The 21,619-nt window shown below is 43.1% G+C and overlaps 2 protein-coding genes across 7 annotated transcripts in view; one reads left to right on the top strand and one right to left on the bottom strand.

Moving 5' to 3' along the window:
• Positions 1–21,501, top strand: part of ALKBH2 (alkB homolog 2, alpha-ketoglutarate dependent dioxygenase) — a 32,037-nt gene extending 10,536 nt beyond the window's left edge. Inside the window, exons 1-5 of one of the 5 annotated variants that reach the window (XM_083710166.1) lie at positions 15,055–15,188; positions 15,618–15,757; positions 16,249–16,581; positions 17,622–17,823; positions 21,030–21,501. In XM_083710166.1, coding sequence (XP_083566292.1) covers positions 16,293–16,581; positions 17,622–17,823; positions 21,030–21,342 — 804 coding nt within the window. In that variant the 5' untranslated portion in view covers positions 15,055–15,188; positions 15,618–15,757; positions 16,249–16,292 and the 3' untranslated portion in view covers positions 21,343–21,501. Of the gene's footprint in view, positions 1–15,054; positions 15,189–15,502; positions 15,758–16,248; positions 16,582–17,621; positions 17,824–21,029 lie in introns of those variants that run through there. The other 4 variants (XM_083710169.1, XM_083710167.1, XM_083710168.1 and 1 more) reach the window with 4 other exon arrangements.
• UNG (uracil DNA glycosylase) lies at positions 8,713–15,076 on the bottom strand. Of its 2 annotated transcripts, XM_083710163.1 has the most exons (7): positions 14,944–15,076; positions 14,217–14,414; positions 12,123–12,218; positions 11,435–11,532; positions 11,168–11,256; positions 10,194–10,372; positions 8,713–9,856 (listed from the first exon to the last, which is right to left on the bottom strand). In XM_083710163.1, exons 1-7 carry the CDS (start codon positions 15,031–15,033, stop codon positions 9,716–9,718), a joined length of 891 nt encoding a protein of 296 aa, XP_083566289.1. In that variant the 5' UTR covers positions 15,034–15,076; the 3' UTR covers positions 8,713–9,715. The 2 variants fall into 2 exon arrangements, with proteins under 2 accessions (XP_083566289.1, XP_083566288.1); XM_083710162.1 differs by lacking the exon at positions 14,944–15,076 and having other exon boundaries at positions 14,217–14,570.
• Positions 21,502–21,619: the final 118 nt, after the last annotated feature.

Raw genomic sequence — 21,619 nt, 5'->3', positions numbered from 1 at the left:
CTCTCTATGATTGAACTTCGGAATAGGGAGACCAACTTAAGGATAAGGGCAATACCAGAAGTGGAAGAAGGCAACCTAGCTGAGTTCCTGACCAGAGAATTTTCCAAGTTTTGGAATTTAGAGGAAAAAGACTTTAAAATTGTGTCAGCTTTTAGACTTGGAAGGCTTATAAAGAAAGAGAAGCCCAGAGACTGTTTGATAACATTGAGATCAAAGGAGGAGAGGGACAAGATTTTAGGCCTTCACTACGGGAAGTCTCTGGACATTTTGGACAGAAGAACTGAAATTTACAAGGACATTCCTAAACAGCTGTTGGATCTTAGATCTGAATATTTGGAACTTGTAAAATTGTTGAGAGGCAACTCAATCATCTTTAGGTGGGATTTCCCACAAGGTCTGTCCTTTACCTTCAGAGGAAGGAAGATTAAAATTAGAACTTTGGAAGATAGAGATAAATTTTTGGTTGCCAACGGAGAAGACCTTCATAAAGGACTTGAACTACCCTCAGGGCCCGAACCACCAGAGGTACCTACACCTGTGGACTCTAAAGACCCACAGAACCAAACACCATCCCAAGGAAAATAACCAGATTTATCCAGGATGTCCCTGCAACTTTTGAGCTGGAATATTAATGGCTGCAACAGCCCGGAAAAAAGGAGGAAAATCTTTCACATATTAAAGAAGGAACAATTGGACATTATTTGTTTACAAGAAACACATGTGACTAGGCTCCACAGAAAAGTATTAATAAATAAAAGGCTTGGCCAGGAATTTATATCTTCGGACAAAGTTAAGAAGAGAGGAGTGGTGATATATGCAAAAGAGAGCCTTTCACCTAAATTTTTATTTAAAGACGACCATGGAAGAATTTTGGCAATTGAAATACAGCATCAAGGAGAGAAAATTTTGATATTAGGAATCTATGCTCCAAATGAAGGGAAATCAGAATTTTACAAGAAGTTGCAAGGGATTATGTTGGAATATCTGAACTTTGATAACATCATTATGGTGGGAGATATGAATGGGATCGTATCGACCAATATGGATAAGTCACAAAGACAAAATGTTACCAAAGACGGCAGACTACCAAAGACCTTTTTTGAAATGACAGATAATATGGACTGGATTGATATATGGAGAACAAAGAACCCCTTGGGAAAAGAAGGAACATTCTTTTCTGAAGCCCAGCTGACATGGACAAGAATCGACCAAATATGGATTTCTAGAGGTCTGGCACCTAAGGTGAGAAAAGTGGAAATCTGCCCAAAGACCTGCTCCGACCATAACGCTTTGAAAATGGACATGATACTAGTACCAACCGGTTCCTTTAGATGGAAGAGGAATGACAACTTGTTCAGAGATCAAGAGATCATTAAGAAGGCCCAAAAAGTTATAAAGGACTACTTTGAAATAAATTTGAATACGACGGTGGAAAAAAGAACAATCTGGGATGCAAGTAAAGCTGTCATGAGAGGGTTCTTGATACAACAGAATTCTATAAAGAAAAGAACACAGAATGAAAAGAAAGACAGGATTTTGGAGAAAATCAAAGAACTAGAGAAGAAGTTAAGAGCAAATCCAAAATCACAGCCGATCTTGAGAGAAATTAAACTCCACCAGGCACAATATTCTAAATTGATAAATCAGGAAATTGAATGGAAGATTAAGTTGATGAGACAAAAAACGTTTGAATCGGCAAACAAATGTGGGAAACTGCTGGCTTGGCAGTTGAAAAAGAGGCAAAAGTTGAATATAGTAACAAATTTGGAAATTGAAGGAAGAAATATCCAGAACCCCGTGGAAATTAGAAAGTGTTTCCAGAAATATTTCAAAAAACTATACACTCAAGGGCCGCAAAATGAGACTGAAATTAAACAATTCTTGGAAAAAAATGGGCTCAAAAAACTGTCACAGGAAAATAGAACACTCTTGAATAGCAAAATAACTCGACAAGAGATTGAACTTGCCATTCAGAACATGAAACTGGGCAAATCTCCAGGGCCAGATGGTTTGACCTCCAAGTACTATAAGACATTAAATGACTATCTGATACAACCACTGATGGAGGTCAGCAATGAGATTATGGAGGGGAAGAAGGCGCCGGAATCGTGGAAAGAAGCCTTTATCACATTGATACCAAAATCAGAAACTGAAAAGACACAGCTTAAGAACTACCGTCCCATCTCCCTTCTAAATGTGGATTACAAAATATTTGCTGATGTTTTGGCAAACAGACTTAAAAGAGTTTTAAGTGAAGTAATACACAAGGACCAAGCAGGCTTTCTCCCAGGCAGACACATGTTTGCTAATACAAGGAATATTATTGACATTTTGGAGCTGTTGCAAACAGAAATTAATACCAAAGCAGTGTTAGTCTTTATAGATGCGGAGAAGGCCTTTGACAATATCTCTTGGAAATTTATGAAGGGAAATTTAAAAGAAATGGGAGTGGGGAGGGGTTTTGAAAACGGGATTGATGCGATATACTCAGAACAAAAGGCAAAACTGATAGTTAACAATGTGGTTACGGAAGGGTTTAAAATTGAAAAAGGAACACGACAAGGCTGCCCAATTTCCCCGCTGTTGTTTATTACAGTTCTGGAGGTGCTCCTGAATCTTATCAGAGGGGACCGGTTGGTGCAAGGGATTCAGGTCGGAGCGAAACAATATAAACTTAAAGCTTTTGCAGATGACCTAGTTTTGACCCTGCAGGAGCCAGAATCTAGTACAAAAAGAGTTTTGGAATTGATTCAAGACTTTGGTCGGGTGGCGGGATTTAAATTAAATAAACAGAAAACTAAAGTATTGGGGAAAAACTTGACAGACATAGAGTCAGAACGGTTTCAGAAAGAAACAGAACTAACATTGGTGAAAAAAGTTAAGTACCTAGGGGTAAATATAACAGTAAAAAATCTGAGTCTATTTAAGGATAATTATGAAAAATGCTGGTCTGAAATTAAGAGAGACTTGGACTGTTGGACAAAATTGAAACTTTCTTTGCTAGGCCGAATTGCCGCTATTAAGATGAATGTATTGCCAAAGATGTTGTTTTTGTTTCAAACATTACAAATTGTGGATAAGACGGAGTGCTTCAGGAAGTGGCAGAGAGATATTTCTAAATTTGTCTGGCAGGGCAAAAAGCCTAGAATTAAGTTTAAGATACTAACTGATGCGAAGGAAAGAGGTGGCTTTGCCCTGCCGGACTTAAAGTTGTACTATGAAGCAACAGCTTTCTGCTGGCTCAAGGATTGGCTACTTCTTGAAGACACGGATGTGTTGGATCTGGAAGGTTTCAACAATGCATTTGGTTGGCATGCATATCTATGGTATGACAAAGTTAAGGTCAATAAGGCCTTTAAGAACCATATTGTCAGGAAAGCTGTATTTAATGTCTGGACAAAATACAAAGACTTGTTGGAAAACAAAACCCCAAGGTGGCTTTCACCTCTGGAGGCTAAGGCCCGGAAGAGACTCAATATGGAGGCCAACTGGCCAAAGTATTGGGAAATATTAGAAAAAGATGGTGACAATTGGAAATTGCAGAGTTTGGAGAAAATGAAGGATAAAGTGCTAGACTGGTTACATTATGCTCAGATTAAAGAAGTTTTTAAAAAGGACAAAAAGCTAGGATTCCAGGTGGAAAAATCGAAGTTAGAGACAGAACTGTTAGAACCAAAGAGTAAGATATTATCAAGAATGTATAACTTGCTGTTGAAATGGAACACACAAGATGAAATGGTTAAATCTGCTATGATAAGATGGGCACAGGACATTGGGTATAATATTATGTTTGAAGACTGGGAAAGGTTGTGGACCACTGGGCTGAACTTCACTGCATGTAATGCTCTGAAGGAAAATGTAATGAAAATGATATATAGATGGTACATGACCCCTGTTAAACTTGCTAAAATATACCACTTGTCCGAAAATAAATGTTGGAAATGTAAGGAAAATGAAGGAACATTCTTTCACCTCTGGTGGACTTGCCCGAAAGTGAAGGCCTTCTGGGAAATGATATATAACGAGCTGAAAAAAGTATTTAAGTATACTTTCACTAAGAAACCAGAGGCCTTCCTCCTGGGTATAGTCGGCCAGAAGGTGTTAAAGAAGGACCGAACATTCTTTATGTATGCTACAACGGCAGCAAGGATACTCATCGCTAAGAACTGGAAAACTCAAGATTTACCCACACTGGAAGAATGGCAGATGCAGCTGATGGACTATATGCAACTGGCGGAAATGACCGGCAGAATCCGAGACTTGGGAGAAGAAAAGATTGAAGAAGATTGGAGGAAATTTAAGATTTATTTACAAAAATATTGTAATTTGGTGGAATGTTAAGAAGGGTGCTTGATTACAAAAAATTGGCCATCACTAATCTGGATTTGAATTGGAAGATAAGTGAGATTTTAGAAAACAAAAATTGCTGAAGAATTGTTATTTATCATTTAAAAGAGTGACTATAAATTACATGATAATTTGCTTGGAAAAATGTATTGACAATGTAAGTGTGAACGGGAAACGTGAGGAAGTCCAAAAAGGTTTGAAAATTTGTTAAGACAAAAGGAATGTTGTTTATTATTTTTGTACTTTTTATAAAAAACCCTAATAAATATCTTTATAAAAAAAAAAACAGAAGGCTTGATGGTTGCCTTCGTCAACCTTGTGCTCTCTAGAAGCTTTGGACTACAACTGCCAAATCTTCTGCCTCCTTAGTTTCCGGAATACATGAACTACCCCATTTTCTCCACAACTATCTTGCATGGTAGGCCGCCATAGCTGCCTAGGGATTTGAAGCAAGGTCTTCCCACCCAATGAAACACCAACCATGCCAAACTGAATCACTCTTTAAAAGCTTTATTCAAAATCCACCAGTATTTCTAATTTTCCAGACATGGAATGAATGGTGTGCAAGTCGACGTATGTGCACACATGTAATCAGAAATTAGGAGTCTAAGCACCACAAGCAGAAAGTTGGTTTTCGCACAAAGCCCAAAGGCAGGTTATGTTCCTTTGGCTATCCATCGCTTCTCACACAGGTGGGGAGGCCCACAGAAACCACTGTTACGCACTACAGATGTGTTTGAAAAACAAATAATCTATAGGTTTCCAAAACCACCAAACTTAAGACTAGTTGTTTAGTTCTTCAACTAGTAGCCCATATTAATACATACAAATATAAGCATTGCCGAAGCATTTAAGATTACAGTGGTACCTCGGGTTACATACGCTTCAGGTTACAGACTCCACTAACCCAGAAATATTACCTCGGGTTCAGAACTTTCCTTCAGGATGAGAAACCCTTTTCTTCATACCGTTCTTACACCTAGTCTGCTGGGCGAACCTGGATCCTCCTAGGTTTTGATCTTGTATAGGAGTGGTCACAGCAAACGGTGCAAGCTGTCACCATGATGGAAAGTACCGTGACTGAAAGGCAGAGAGAGCGCGAGAAAATATTAGCTTCTGGAATTGCTAACCAGGAGTTAGAGCAACCCAACCTGCTAATACAATGAATAGACTCACCAGAAAGGGACAGATGTGGCTTTTAGATTTGTTTTGTGTCCTCTGGAATTACTAGAGGGCACAAGAGTTGCTAACAACAAGAGCTCTAGAACAAGCATGCCCAAACTATGCTCAGTGTTTTTCATTGTTTTGCTTTTGGCACCTACAAAAAAAAAGTAACCTGCGCTTTCCTGCTCTCCCAGCTGCACCCAGGCTTGGAGTGGAGAGTAGGCAGTCATGATCACTGTCAAGGTAATGGGTTCCTAGAAAATACAGGCAGGGGGAGGGAGTGAAAGGAAGAAGCAGCTGGTTCTCTGAGGCCTGGGAAGTGGAATGGATAAAGGACATAAACAACACTAGGGCTACAGCGGAGACTGGGAAAGGAAATTCTTGTAATGGGTTGGGGAAGGATTTTGCATGGCTTTCAAACTTGCGAACACTAACCCACTCTGCTGTACAATGACTATTACTCCTAGCACATCAGCGAGACAGAAATAATACTGACAGTTCTCAAAGGATGGTGTGAGCTGCACAATGATTATAAACCCATTGCAAATCAGACAGAATATGAGTGGTAGTAGCTGTTCTTAAAGGTACAGCTGATTTCTAATGTAAAGAACTGGAGTACCAGCAGGTGAAGGGCAAAGGAAATAAAGCTTTAGTTCAGGCTAGCCCAGAGTTCTAGCTGAAAGAAGGCTAGGCTCATCTGGCTCTTTCCCAATTCCAACAGGGGGAGGATTTGTTGCAGTACACAAGCAGGCTTTTATTCTTTGGAATTCAACAGAGGAAACATTACACGGTTGCTTTTATATCTACCAGCTTTCTTCGGCATCTCTGGTTGTTAATTACCCTGTCACTTTTTTCAGGAACTGCTCCATGCCACCTGGTGTATCTTTGGACACATGCATGTTAATCACTTGATGACAGTTTCATATTTGAACATCTGTCACAGGCAGAGCTTTCATACTGCTTTGGATATGCTGCTTTGCAATGGATATGCACACTTCCTACAGTCATCTCAGAATGCAAGTGATGAGAAGTTATGTGTGAATCGACCCTCGTTCTCTTTATGCTGGGATTCCGCTGTTAGATCTAAACTGTACATACATAATCTTATAGTATGGTAGCCCAAAGCAACACTACCATTTGACCCAGAGTTAACCATTTCTGTAAATGTTGACTCCCATGCCATTCATATGATAAAGTTCACTTTGAAACTTTATCTGCCACACAAATATTCATATATATATGTGTGTGTGTGTGTGTGTGCGCGCGTAGCATTTATATTGTATGGTGAAACTTAGCAGCGTAGGTCTGCACTGAATTCTTACAAACCTTTACTTAAAGCCTGTCCTGAGCATCACAATTGCTGAGGAATCAGAAACCATGTAGATTAAAGAAAAGCTGAAAAAAAAGAATAGATTATTCATAGCTCCTGAATGACAAAATAGACCCATCTGACAAGCTCAGAAAGTTGCAAGCATGATTCATACGTACCAATGAACAAGATTATGAAGAAAAATAACACAATCTCCCAAGGTTCAGCCTTGGGTAGTCCCTCGAGCTTGAGCCATAGCTTGCCACCAAGAGCATAGAGTTCATTCTGAAATTCCTTGGTAGACATCCTGCTTGGGTTAACCCACGTTTTGTAACACTGGACAAGGGGGGAGGGAGTACAAAAGAGAGAATTTGTCAGTTTCTACTGTTAACTTTCATAAACTGAACAAGTTTAGCAGGGCTCTGCCCTTGATCTTCGAGTCATATGCACAGCAGTTCAGAAGGAGGCTTATTAGACACATCCGAACAGAATGTACATTCAAGACAATCAGAAATTGATTTCCCTAATTCTGACTCTCATTATTTCAGAGGTTACAGCAATAATCTTGCTCTTCTTCCTGAAAAATTACTTCCATCAAAATATTTGCCCATGTCAGGTATTTATTTAAAATATGTATAGCCCATCTTTCCACGGGGCAGACTACAAGTGTGTATGTGTAAGTAAATAAGCCTTTTGCACAGACTTGTCCATAACTATTTTGTCCATAATAATTATCAAAGTTTATAGCAAAGTTTTTCTTGATCTTCCATCAAAGAAGAAATGGCTTACGTCTCTACTCCTTTCACCTTCAGAAGAAAGTGTCTGGGTTCCACATGAAGTGCATAATGCTGCAGCATTCCATATTCCACTATGTCATGTTATGTGTTCTAAAAGGTCAGGGGTACCTCGGGTTAAGAACTTAATTCGTTCCGGAGGTCCGTTCTTAACCTGAAGCACCACTTTAGCTAATGGGGCCTCCTGCCGCCGTCGTGCGATTTCTGTTCTCATCCTGAAGCAAAGTTCTTAACCCGAGGTCATATTTCTGGGTTAGCGGAGTCTGTAACCTGAAGCATATGTAACCCGAGGTACCACTGCATTGCTGCAGCAAAGAAGGTGCCCAGTTGGGCACCCTACAAATGTTGTGCTATTGGCGATTATTAATAATTTCCTCCCGCATCTTTTATAATACTCCAAGTCCTTTACCTCTGCCATTATGTCCAGAATTGAACCTTAAACTACGAGTGTTATTCCAATCCTACTAACGATTTTAACTATTTACAATAGTCTTTAAGTTATACATTTTCCCCATTCCTTATTAAAATTTTGGTCTTCCCGATTACTGATTCTTTCGGTCATTTTAGCCATTTCAGCATAGTCCAGTTTTCTCAGGAGTGTGGACAGTAGCATTAATGGAGAAACTCGCCAGTCAAATGCTCCACCCAAGATGCTGGCAACCTCTTAGAAATATGGTATCTTATCCTAACCTTTTCAGTAGATAATACTATCTGGACCCCACTACGCATGAACAACTCTGGTACAGTGTGTTTCGCTAACAGTCATTCTCATTTCAATAACTAATTGGAAACTTGCTGAGATTTATTGTAATTCAATAAGTCTGTAGAACTCGGCTGTGGTGCTCCTTTCCCAGAGGTGCACCTGGCTGCCTCACTATGAAGTTTTTGGCGAGTGCTTAAAGTGCATTGCGTTACCCTGCCTTTGGCGCCTGAAATCTGTGTTTTCAGGATCCACCTTATTCTTGCATATGCAATACATTTTAACTGTTTTTAATTCCCAATTTTAAATTGTTGCAACCCACCCTGGGAACTGCTGGTGAAATGTGGGTAATAAATTTAATAACACATATGCAAAAGAAGCAGTGGGGGGAGCCAACAAACAGCAAATAACAAATATGTTTATTTTTATAACAAATATACAGTGACTGTAAAAAAAAAAAAAAGTTGCATTGTTGTCACCTAGTGGTACAAAGAGTAAAAAAACCACCACAAGTACAAGTCATAATTTGGTATTTAAAACATACCAGAACAGAATATCTTATTATGCAATTTGCACATAAAAAGGGTATGCCAGACTTTCTTATAATTTACAGAAGTTGATAATGATGGCTGCTACAAGCCCAATACCTGCAACAGAAGTTTAGCTGCCAACTGTGGCTGAGTAAGATTTTCATGTGTGATGTTTTCCCTAACACAACCATCATTAGCACTGGGAACCCCACTTCTCCTATAGGTCAGGCAATGCTTTCCAACATCTGGCTCCATCCTTTCCCTATCCCAATGAGAAAAAAGCAACGGGAATCCTTTGACTTTGCCACAGCTGATCTAATTCCTGCAGACCTCAGAAAACTGTGTGAAAACAGGGTCACAGTTCACAGCAACTGATGCAACTTTTAATTGACAAAGGATAAAAGGACAAGCTTAGAAGACTAAATAAGACATTGATTTGTACATCATAAACAGTTTGCTAAATGGATACTTCACTGAGTGGGCCAAAAATGAAAAATGAAATTCTTTGGTGTAAATATATATATGAAAGGTGCTTTCATTTCCCTCAACATGAGATGTACAAGATGGGGAGTAAAAACCAACAAGCCCATTTTACAATAGCTAATAACAGAAAGGAATGCCTTCCTTGGCACTAGCCAGAGTGAACATAAAAGGCTAACATCTCAGCCAATCTATTTTTGTCCCAAGATGCACCAAGAATGTGAAAAACACATTTTCAGGATTAATTCCATTAAATTCAAAGCTACTCCAAAATAAGAAATTTGGAGTAGACTCTTTGATTTGGCACATTCAATTAAAACAAATCCAAAGAATTATTCCCAAGTAGTGACTGTACTCTAAGAATCAAACACAGTTGGTTTCAAATTCTGTGTCACAGGGTGCTCCAATCAATGGGCTTCTTCCCAGACTTTTTCAGCAATTCATTTGTTTTAGAGAAATGCTTACAGCCAAAGAAACCCCTGTGCACTGACAGGGGTGAAGGGTGAGCTGTCTGTAGGACGTGGTGCCGTTTCTGCAAGAAATCAGAGATGTTAAGACCTTGTAGTCATCCCACCCCACTGAACTGCCACCACATTTGCAGAATCTTAGGTTTTGTACTGCTGTCCCATGGACCAATATCATTTAACAGAAACACTGACCAAACCTGAGCCCATCCTCTATTAATCCCAGTTCTGCAGTCCCAGAATACCCTTTTAAAACTATGTACTCTAATGGGTGCTGCATGAGGCCATAATCCAAGCTCAGGATTAGATTCCATGCTGCATACCACACAGACCAGCTCCCAGCCTTTCCCCACTGTCCAGACTAGTGTCACTTCCAGAGGAATGGAAAAGCAACAGTGCACTTACCCTGTCAATAGAGCTGCCTTTCCTCTGAGCATAAGCCCCCCAAAGCATGAAGACCACACCATCCAAGTTGCTGTTTAGCCAGGAGACCACTGCGTCTGTGAACTGCTCCCAGCCCTTCTCTTTGTGGGAGTTGGCTTGGTGTGCTCGGACTGTAAGAACAGCATTGAGTAGCAGTACTCCTAGGTTGAAAATGAAACAGGAAAGGGTGAGCAAGCATGCAGAAAACATTAAATAAAAATATGCTGCTTTTGATGCTAGGAAGGGCAAATGATCAATACTCTGCACACAAAATATGTTTATTCAGTATGTTTATCCCAGCCAAATTCTGCAACACCAGAAGAGGTCAACCCCCACCTCCCAGCGTATTTGAGGGCATTTTATTGTAGCTTGTGTGTTTAATTTAATGCTAATGGCTGTATAAACTTATAATAAGCAGCTGTTCTGTAAGGGAGCTGCATGTAGCAGCAAAACTATCCACTGTTCTGTAAAGTCTGTACTGTACAGTCATACCTCGTGTTATGTTTGCTTCATGATACGTTTTTTCAGGTTGTGTTCTGCGGCGACCCGGAAAGGGTTACTTCTGGGTTTTGCCGCTCGCGCATGCGCAGATGTGCAAAATGACGTCACGCGCACAAGTGGGTTGCGTTCTGCTCATGTTGCGAACGGGGTTCTGAAACGGATCCCGTTCGCAACCAGAGTACCACTGTATTTGAGCTAAGCTTGCTCTTTTCAGCAAGATCTAGCCTCTCTGAAGCAGCAGGAGGCTGGGATTGTGTTGGATGTTCAGGGGCTGTTTCCTTGCTAAAATCTGGGGCGTGCTGAAAGGAATTCTCCATCCACTGCTGCAAGTACTACCACTGGCTGCTGGAAAGAAGCAATCTGTATCCAGAAGGTGAAACAAACAGACATGATAGCAGCTGGGGGAAGCCCACCACAGGGGGAAAAGCGCCCAACAAACTTTGATCCTGCTTCACCTTGTTTAGCCCACCCGGTCAAGTCTCCATGGCCAGGATGAGAAAAGCCTTCTATGTCTTCAGCCAGTTCTTTGTAGATGTTCTCTAGGCTATGATCAAAAAATAAGAAAGGTTTTGACACACTTCCTCTCATGCATTTGTATCATAGGGATTTCATTTATTACATAACAACATGTTAGTGATAACTATGCAAATGAAAGACTAATGGAAAGGCAGCATTGCATATCTGTTCCTAATAGGACTACAAAGTTTAAAGCCTAATCTTACCTGGGTGGAGGTGGAACTGGTCTCTGGACGCTGAAACAGAGTCCGTGTGCTTGGTTGGGTCCATGATATGGGTCTTGGCCCAAGATGACAGCTTTTACCTGAAGAAAGTTACAAAAGCGGAAATTTGTTCAATACAATCACTCCTGCTGTCATTCATCTCTGCCCAGTTTAATACGCCCCTTTGGTAGGACACAGTATGTGGCTGGTTATCCCTTGCTCTTTCTCTCGTGTGTTCCAGAGAAGACCAATGGGACAACTATATAAACACCACAGTTCATGGGCAACCCAGTCAGATGGGGGTACAAATAATAAATGGTTTTAAAAGCTCCATGTTCAAATCTCAGAACATGGGTAGTTTTAAGGAAGCCCCACCATTCCATTCCATTCCATTCCATTCCACCCCTTTCAGCTTCACCCAGCATTTATCCAATCGGATTAACTAATAGTGGCCTCCCTTTACAGTCAGGACAACTTAGATACAGTAGCGTATGCAAAACATTCTGAGGCCAAAATGCAACTAGCAGCACCAAACATTATTGTTACTAGCCCATGGTTTTCAAAACAATGCAGACACAAAGTGCAACGCTTATCTAGAGGCGGAAAAAAGAGAAGATATCACTGACAACTTAGTGACTCCTGAAGGAAAAGGTAGAATAAATGTAGGGCTGATTGTACCAGGTTTACTCACATCACGGATACTGCACATCTGAGTCCAGGTGAAGACTTGATGCACAGCTGGATACACTGTGTAGCGTTTGCGCTCTGCAGCAACAAAGTCCATTAGCTGTTTTGGGAAACAGAAGCAGACAGTTTCAAATCCTGGTTAAGGAGGGCCAGCAGGTTAAGTAGGTAGCTGTTTGATTGCACACAAGCACCTAGGCGTCACACACAATATTGTGTTTCAAGCAGTCATTTAAAAATTTCAATTCAGTTAACGCATAAAGCTTTCTTCTGTCAATACATCCCATTAATGCCCAAGGCTTTAAAGAGAGGCCAGCCAGCCAATTGTTTTTAAAGATGTGAAGAGTTTGCTTCACCCAGACTTGAAATTGGATCCCATGATATAAGCCAGGCGGCTGAGTTTTCAGAAAAGTTGTGATGAACTTTCAAGAGATACAGAAACTTGAGAAACATGCTTGAAAGTAAGGGGAACATTGCAAGGTGGAGCCTCCCGTTTCAGGACAAGTGCTGACCCTGGAGCCCCTCTCCAATTTTTAGCCACAGCTTCTTGTCTAACATCTATGGACTCCAACGTCAGTTGCAGCAAGATACATGCTCAATAATTAACAAAATACTTCTAGCCACCAGGAGCTTCTTCAGACAGGGTAGATAAAATCTAAATATTTTTGCATCTCTCTCGTATATAAAGACTGATCAATAATGGTTTTGGAGAAACTGTTAATGCCACTTTGGGCCCGCAAGGTAGACAGGAATAACCACTTAATTATTCTGTAAATACAGTATACACAAGGAGAGTAAGACCACATCCTATGTAAATTTCCATGAGTGCTAGCTCCATGAAATATAGAAGGAACCGCTTCCATGCAAACACACAAAAGCCCAGGTTGCAGGACTAGAACCCTACACACACACACAATTTCACCCCCATCCCTCCTCTCCGAAACCTTATACTGTACTCAACAATGTAACTGATCTGTAGAAAAGACTGTACAGCACAACTTGAAAAAAGAGACAAGGTGTTTAAGCCAAGGAAAACTTTAATCATAAATATATAAATAACCCTACACACACTTACTAGGAAACCCTACTGAACCCAGCGGCACACTTGCCCGAGTAACAAGCATAGAAGTCTGCTACCAAGTACTGAATAAGCTATCGACGTGGCATAAAACAGAAAGGGAAGAAATGGATGTCTGTAAAGGAGGAAAATTAAAAGACGCCTGCTTCTTGGGAGAAGGGCAATGACAGGCCTAGACAGCATCTTGAGAAGTAGAGACATCACCTTGCCAACAAAGGTCCATATAGTAAAAGCTCTGGTTTTCCCAGTAGTGATGTATGGAAGTGAGAGCTGGACCATAAAGAAGGCTGATCGCCGAAGAATTGATGCTTTTGAATTATGGTGCTGGAGGAGACTCTTGAAAGTCCCATGGACTGCAAGAAGATCAAACCTCTCCATACTGAAGGAAATCAACCCTGAGTGCTCCCTGGAAGGACAGATTGTGAAGCTGAGGCTCCAGTACTTTGGCCACCTCATGAGAAGAGAAGACTCCCTGGAGAAGACCCTGATGTTGGGAAAGATGGAGGGCACAAGGAGAAGGGGACAGCAAAGGACAAGATGGTTGGATAGTGTTTTCGAGGTTACCAGCATGAGTTTGACCAAACTGCGGGAGGCAGTGGAGGACAGAGGTGCCTGGCGTTCTCTGGTCCATGGGGTCACGAAGAGTCGGACACGACTAAACGACTAAACAACAACAACAACAACAACAACAAAGGAGGAAAGAGATAGGCACCAAGGCAGGCAAGTGTGCAGATTTTGGTACAGTCCATTTAACACAGCACAACAACGGCAGGTCTGTTTTCGATATAATAAATTAAGGGGGGGGGTCTATTAAAGTGGCCCGGACTGCAGCTCCGTGCGGGAGCACATCCTTTGCTCGCATCAGGTGCGTTGCAATCGACCTTCTCTCCAGTTCAAAGGACGTCAGGTGGGGGAGATGGGCTGAGACCCATCCTGGGGCGCCGCCGCTTATCAGACGGGGCGGCAGTTCCCCCTTGCCCTGCCCATGGCAGCCCCCCGCCCTCCTCCCCGCCCCTGGCCCACCTGGGCGAAGTAGGGCTTGGCGAACTCCCCGGCGAGAGCGAGCCTCCAGTCCGGCGCGACCTCCGGAGGAGCGAGGCTGCTGAGGCGGGAAGCGAGTCTCTGCAAGGCCGCCTCTTTGTTCCGGCGGATCCGCTCCAGCTGCTCCGGGCTGAGAGGCGGGGACGGAGCGCCAGCCTTCGACCTCTTCGGAGAGCCTGCCTGCGGGCGGAAGAAGCGCGTGAGGGGCGGCCAAGCGGCAGCAGGAGCGAGGCAGCAGCGGAGCGACGCCAGACCGGGGCCCGCCCTCGCCGCCGCCAGGAGAAAACAAAACACGGGCGACTTTCGCGCCCAATTGGCCATCGACACCAAAAGCGCCGAGTTTCGGCCTATCACTTGCGAGATAGCGCCCCCTCCTTTCTCATTGGTTACGGGCCATCAAAACAGCTTCCTAATTGGCCGCCGGTCCCGAGCCCTGCAGCCCGCTCGCCCTATCGCAGTTCGGCTTGAAAGCCCCTGCCCTCAGTTGATCTCTGTTGCTAAGGTAGCCCTAGCTCTTCTTGGTTAAGAGCACCGAGTCGGACTTAGTCCCACCCCCGGAGGCTTCCCATTGGCTTGAGGGCGGCTAAAGCGCTTTCCATTGACCGGTACCTCAGGAAGGCGCCTTTTTCTCCCCCGCTGGAAGCGAGGCCCTCGAGCGAGCGAGCGAGCGAGCGAGCTCCCCGTCCCTCACGCCTGGCTCCCTTTGTACCTCAGCGGCCCCGACTGGCTCCGGGGAGCGGCTCCGCTTCTTGGCCTGCGCCGCTGAGAAGAACGAGAGCAGCGTCTTCTGGCCGATCATGGTGGCTCCGCTCGCAGACGGGCTCCGGTGCTGCAGCTCGGGAGAGAAGGCGCCGAGGGAAAGACAGCAGGCGCAGCAGCCGCTGGCTCAGCTCTTCTGCCCCTCACGGCAAGACCCGCCGCCGCCGTCGCCGCTGCCGCTCGCTCCCGCTTCAGGTACGCTTGAAAATTGGCGCCCAAGCGAGCGCGCATGCGCAGCCGAGGAGCGTCTGGGGCCCGCCCCTTGCTCTTTGTGCACATGCGCAGCGCCTGTTCTCGGAAGCGGGTCTGCGGCGGCAAGCGGAGGCGGGAGGAAATGGCGGGAAGGGTCGCCCTCCTTGCCAGAGGGGCGCGCAGGCTATGTCTGCCGACTTGCGTGAGGAACGTGCGCGTTCGGGGGAAAGTGCCGTAGGAAGCGAGAGCAGTGTCTCCGCCTCCGCAGATCACCTCAAAGTAGAATCAAAAATAATAGTGGAAGCTGCTCCTGTGTTGCAATTTTGATTTTACATTCGTGAGAAGCTTTTACGATGCTTGGGAAGCCCTCGCAATGGAGCGAACACACTTTGTCTTGTTCTGAAATAACAACACTGCCATTTTTCTTTCTAGCAGGCAGGGCTCTCGGTTAGAACCTTTTGCAGGAAGGGAGGAGCTGCAAGGAGTGACTGGAAAGGAGACGAAGGTGGGACCTGAAACAGGATTCAGGCAGTGAGGCGGAGCCTGGGAGAATATCCTGGGCATTGCAGGAGGTAAGACGGGCACTGGAGTGCAGCCATAGCATAGCATTTTAACCCTAAGGCATGAAAGAGCAGCCTTCCCCTACAGTGTATCCCCAGCACCTGGAATACAGGGCTACATTGCTTCTGAACTTGGAGGTTCCATTTTGCCAGGCTCCATAATTACAGATGTCAGCTTGTCCAAGCCAGTGTTCCCCAGCCAGGTGCCAGCAGATGTTAGAATCATAGAGTTGGAAGAGACGACAAGGGCCTTTGAGTCCAACCCCCTGCCAAGCTGACCCCTGTTATCCCTGACTGTTGGTCATGCAAGCTAGGATTGATGGGAATTGGAATACAGCACCATCCAGCGGGCCAAAGGCTCTCCATCCCTTGGGTAAAGAGATCCTTTGCAGACACCACAAATTATAGTTTCCAGCTGCTGCAAGTATATTAGTAAAAAGAGCACTCCACAGCCAGGAGTGCCCCACTCCAGGCATATCTAATCTGGTTCTGGTCAATCACAGGCTTGCCCTCCTACAGCCTCGATTGAGGTGTGTAGCAACTGGTGATGGAGAAATTCATTGTCCGGGGGCCTCTTAAGACCACAGCAAGAAAGAACAAGAGGGAGTCCCCTGGGCCAGAGCGGGAGGAGGCTGACTCTGGTGCGGAAGGCAGTGGAAGAAGCAAGAAGAGGCCCAAGCTGGATGCATCCCACCAAAGCCAAACTCCCTTGGTTGGTGCTTCATGGAAACACATCCGGGCAGAAGGGCTAAACTGCGATTATAGGATCCTTTTCAACAAAGCAGAGGCTGACAGGATCTTCCAGGAGCTTGAAAAGGAAGTGGAATATTTTGAAGGTAAACAGATCTGATCTTTGAATCTTTCATGAATTCTCTGTGCGCAGCAGGGCTATCTGGAGCATACTGTAAATAGATTTCCTCATTTTTATGGCTTATTATTTATTAAACTTATATACCACCCTTCACCTGAAGATCTATGGGCAGTTCACAAGATAAAGATACAAGATAAAAGCACAAAATAAAAAGTCAAAAACGAAACAATAACCCCTCTCCAACAGCACATTTAAAAGGCTGTAGAATCTTAATTAGCCTGGCTGAAGAGGAATGTTTTTGCCTGGTGCCTAAAATATATATAATGAAGGCACCAAGCAAACCTTCCTGAGGAGAGCATTCCACAAACAGCCATTACGTAGCTATTGTGGTCCTGAGCTGTTTAAGGCTTTATAAGCGAAAACCAGCACTTTGAATTGGACCCGGAAACTAACTGGCAGCCTGTGCAATCAGGCCAGGATCAGTGTGAATGCTCAAACCAGTGAGCAACCTGACTGTCAAATTCTGCACCAGCTGAAGCTTCCAAACTGTCTTCAGGGGCAGTAATGATAATAATAGCCAGGCTGAGAAGCAGTTTCTCACTGAATGGCCATTGGGCAGGGGGCTGCAGTGAAGAGGGTTGTTTAATGGGGAAGGGCCATAGCTCAGTTGTAGAGCACCTGCTTTGCATGCAGAACGTACCAGGTTAAATTTGCAGTGTTACATGTCTCTGTGTGAAACATTCTTCTCTCCCCACACCCTTCTCTCCCTCTGGCCTCTCCCAACTGGCAGCAAGAGGTTTTCTCCTCTACATCTGTCTCTCCTGCTCTCCCTTTCTCCTTTCCACACAAACTCACACACGGCATAGAAGGAAAAGCAATTTCTAGAGGGGTGGTGATGCAGGAAGCAGAGATCAACCGCGGTGTCCAGAGGCCCCCATGAATTGAATCGGGGGGCCACCACAAGTTCCCCACCACTGCTCTCAGGGGAAATTTTTACTTGGTGGCATTTCTTCCCTGCATCTGGTTATGAAAGCCCATCTTGAGTTTGTCATCTTTTTTTCAAAGCAGGAGAGTTCACTAAACTCCACATATTTGGAAAGTGGCACAACATCCCAAGGAAGCAAGTGACCTACGGGGATGCTGGCTTGACGTACACATACTCAGGTGTCACTTTCTCACCCAAGCCATGGATTCCAGTTCTGGATCACATAAGAGACCAAATCCAGCTAACCACCGGGGACACCTTCAATTTTGTTCTCATTAACAGGTAACGTTGGGCAGGTGGTGGTGGTTAGTATGGCATTGAGCACCAGGGAACCAGTTCTCCATGCCCAGTCCCTTACACTAACTTGTGACTGCTGTTGTGACATACAGAGGGCAGTGAAGGAGGAGCTTGACATCCTACTGCATTTCTACAGGAGCTGCCCTTGACTACGTTTGCCAACTGCTGCTCTCCAGATGTTTTTGGACTACAATTCCCACCAGCCACTGCCAGCAGAGTTACAAGATACTGAGTTTATGGGAACAAAAGGACATTCATTTTTGCATTTAACACTTACATTCAAATATCAGTCATAATAATAAAAAATAGGATTCTCTGAGTCCTTGGACTCCCTGCCACCCTTCCATGGGTTCCATTATTAATCTTTTCCCACCTGCATCCTATAAAGTTCTCTATTTATCTTTAATATTCAATTTATACCATTGTTCATGTTACATCGGAAAATAACAGCTGGGCAGAGCTGAGTGGGAAACAGCTAGAAGAAGTAGACAGAGAGAGAGAACGGACTCCCCTTTGCTGCAGAGTGTCCAGCCTTTATCTCCAAGGGCAAGGAGAGCTGATAAGGTTGCTATGCAGAAGGCTCAATGGTTGTGAGATGCCGGGGAGGGAAGCTTAATTGGGAGCACCTTTATCTTGGGAATAGATGCTTCGTTATTTTCCTGTGATCATTAAAGACCCTTTAAATGGTAAGGGGCTCTTGTCGCTTTGTCCTGCTTATCCGCAGCCAAAGTGGGGGGGGGAGAGAAAGCCAAGCCCCCAGAGCCTGACAACAATCTTTTCTGCTCCCTTGGTATTTTTGTACCTAAAATTCCTTTAAAAAAACCTTCTAGTTTTTTCACAAATGTTATTTTAAACATTTTTTTCAACTCATTATAAATTATTTTCCAATGCTTTTGATATCTTACACATCCACCACATATAGTAGAGGGTGCCTCTTTATGCTTCCAACAAATATTTGTAGTAGTTCTATACATTTTTGTTAATTTAGTAGGAGTTTAATACCAACGGTACATCATTTTCATAGAGTTTTCCTTCAACGTACAGCATGCTGTACATTTTAAGTCTTCCCTCCTTAATTTTTCCCATGATGACAATTGTATATTATATCCAATATCCCTTGCCCATTGTATCAATACAGATTTAACAGTATACATTTTAGAAAGTATTTTCACTTTATTTTCCAACAAGTCTTTTTCAAACCTTAAAAATTCTTAATAAATTCTAAAACCATTTATTTTATCCATTCTAAATGCATCATTTAATTGGTGATACTGTAACCAGTCAGTTAATAAGTCTTATATCCTCAAATTTCTCATTTTCAATTGTTCTTCTTTTGTTAACAGCTCTTTATACGTTGCCCGTTCATTTTTTGCATTTAATTTTTTCACAGATTTCACCTCTAGCAGGGAAAGCCACCAAGGTGGTTTTTGGTCTAATAAATATTTATATTTCTCCCATACTACATAAATTGATTTTCTTACCAAATGGTTTAGGAAACCTTTATGCACTTTTGTCTTATACCAGAGATATGCATGCCACCCAAATCTGTTGTCATGACCTTCTAAATCTAGAATGCCTGCATTTTTTAACATTATCCACTCCCGAAGCCAGCAGAGACAGGATGCTTCATAATATAACCTCAAGTCCGGAAAAACCGCCTCTATCCTTTGCATCAGTTAACAATTTATATTTAATCCTTGGCTTCTTTCCCTGCCAGATAAATTTAGAAGTAACTTTTTGCCACTGCTTGAAGTGTCCTGCTGTACTGATAACGGGTACTGATTGAAATAAAAATAGCATTCTCGGCAATACATTCATTTTTATTACTGATATTCTTCCCCATAGTGATAAGCTCATCCTTCCCCATACCTTTAGATTTTCCTTTTTTTCTTTTTAAGTGGCTATATAGTTGTCAACCATACCTCTAAATATTTCACCTTTTCTTCTATTGTCAATTCTGTTGTTCGATGTAAGTCTCTTTTTTATTTAACGGTCACATTTTTTACCAATACTTTCATTTTATTTTTATTCAGCTTGAAAGCTGCTACCTGACCAAATTCAGCAATTATCTCTAAGACCCTTGATATACTTACCATCGGGTCTTCTACTGTTATCACAAGGTCATCCGCAAATGCTTTCAATTTATAAGCTCTGCACCCTACTGTTATACCTTTTATTCTATCATGCCAGGGTTTCTAGAATTGATATAAATAATAATGGTGACAGGAAACATCCCCTTCTTGTCCCTTTTGTTATATTTTTCCGTTATCACATTGTTCACTATCAACATAGCCTGTTGATCTGAATAAGTCGCGTCAATTCTCCAAAGGAATAACTCTCCAAAGTTCATCATTTCTATAGTTTTTTTCCATAAAAATCCATGACACATTATCAAAGGCCTTCTCTGCATCTACAGACATTAAAGCCGCTTGCTTTTCATTCATCTGGCGGCCAGGAAGAAAGCCAGCTTGATCTTGATGAATTAAATCTTTTAACACCATCTTCATATGATTTGCCATTATTGGCAAATAGTTTATAACCATTATTTAGCAGAGATACCTGCCTATAATTTTTTACTGATAGTAAATCTGTATCTTGTTTTGGAATTAATGTAATATATGCCTCTTTCCAAGAATCTTTCCCTGTATTCAAAATCTTATTCATTACATCTTTCAAAGGCTGTGCCAAAAGCTCTTATAGTTTTTATAGTACTTCGCTGATAGACCGTCTGACCCGGCGATTTACCTGTTTTTATCTGGTTAATTAACTGTTGTAATTCCATCACTGTTACTGGTGCATTTAAGTAATTAGTTTTCTCTTCTGAAATATTTGGCAGCCAATGGCCAGTCTAGTCCACCATCCTGTTCTTGCAGTGGCCCAAAAGATGCCTGTAGGAAATCCATATGGTATAGTACAGACTAAGTTGGAAACGAGGAGAGATGTCGTGGATCTTCCCCTGTGGAACCATTGGGGCAAGACCTTCAGGGCAGAAGTCTAGTCGCTGCCCCCTGAACAGAAGGAGCAGGAGACCAGCACCCCAAACCCAGCAGCAGGGCTGGCTTACTGCATTCTGAAGCAAGTGAAATCATGCACATCACTATCTAAAGAGTATAGACCTCCACTCTGCAGGCTCATTTGAGTCCATAGTCTAAAACTACCTAACTGCATCACTCATCTCCCCTCCCTGCCAGGTATAAGGACGGTCACGATCACATGGGGGAGCACAGAGATGATGAGCGAGAGCTGGCCCCTCGCAGCCCCATCGCATCCGTGTCCTTTGGAGCCTGCAGGGACTTTGTCTTCCGGCACAAGGATTCCCGAGGCAAAAACCCCTCACGCTACATTGAGGCTGTCAAGTTGCAGTTGGAGCATGGGAGCTTGTTGATGATGAACTTCCCCACCAACCGTTACTGGTACCACAGCCTGCCCAGTCGCAAGAAGCTCCTGGCTCCGAGAATCAACCTGACATTTCGAAATGTGATGGCGCTGACCCCAGGGCAATGAGAGAGATGGCTCACTGAATTCCTTCCACACAGTGTTCGTTTGTCTCAAGAGTTTGACCATCTAGTTTCTTTGTAGGCATGAATAGAGAGTGTTTCCAAGAGTGTTTTTTATTCCTTTTAGTGCCTTTGTGGTAAAAATAAAAAGGCATTTGGGGTCAAATACTTGGCTGATCATTGGATTTCAGATGTTAGTATGGCCATGGTTCATATGGTGAATGTCCAGGTGGAGTGGGGTGGGGGGGCTATGCTTGCTTGTAAAATGCAGGGGGCTTGAGGAT

This window comes from Podarcis gaigeae (assembly GCF_964106915.1).
Source record: "Podarcis gaigeae genome assembly, chromosome: 13".
Taxonomy (NCBI): Eukaryota; Metazoa; Chordata; class Lepidosauria; order Squamata; family Lacertidae; genus Podarcis; species Podarcis gaigeae.
Note: the sequence above shows the minus strand (reverse complement) of the source record. Positions and strands in the feature narration are given on the sequence as shown.

Bases quoted from the DNA above. Each gene is read 5' to 3' on its own strand.
- UNG (XM_083710162.1), bottom strand. From the start codon at position 14,555: ATGGCCAATTGGGCGCGAAAGTCGCCCGTGTTTTGTTTTCTCCTGGCG. The intron at 10,373-11,167 runs GTGAAGCAGGAT...TTTTCAACCTAG, and splicing joins GACCGGGTGGGCTAAACAAG to GAGTACTGCTACTCAATGCT. The intron at 9,857-10,193 runs GTAAGTGCACTG...GATTTCTTGCAG, and splicing joins AAGGCAGCTCTATTGACAGG to AAACGGCACCACGTCCTACA.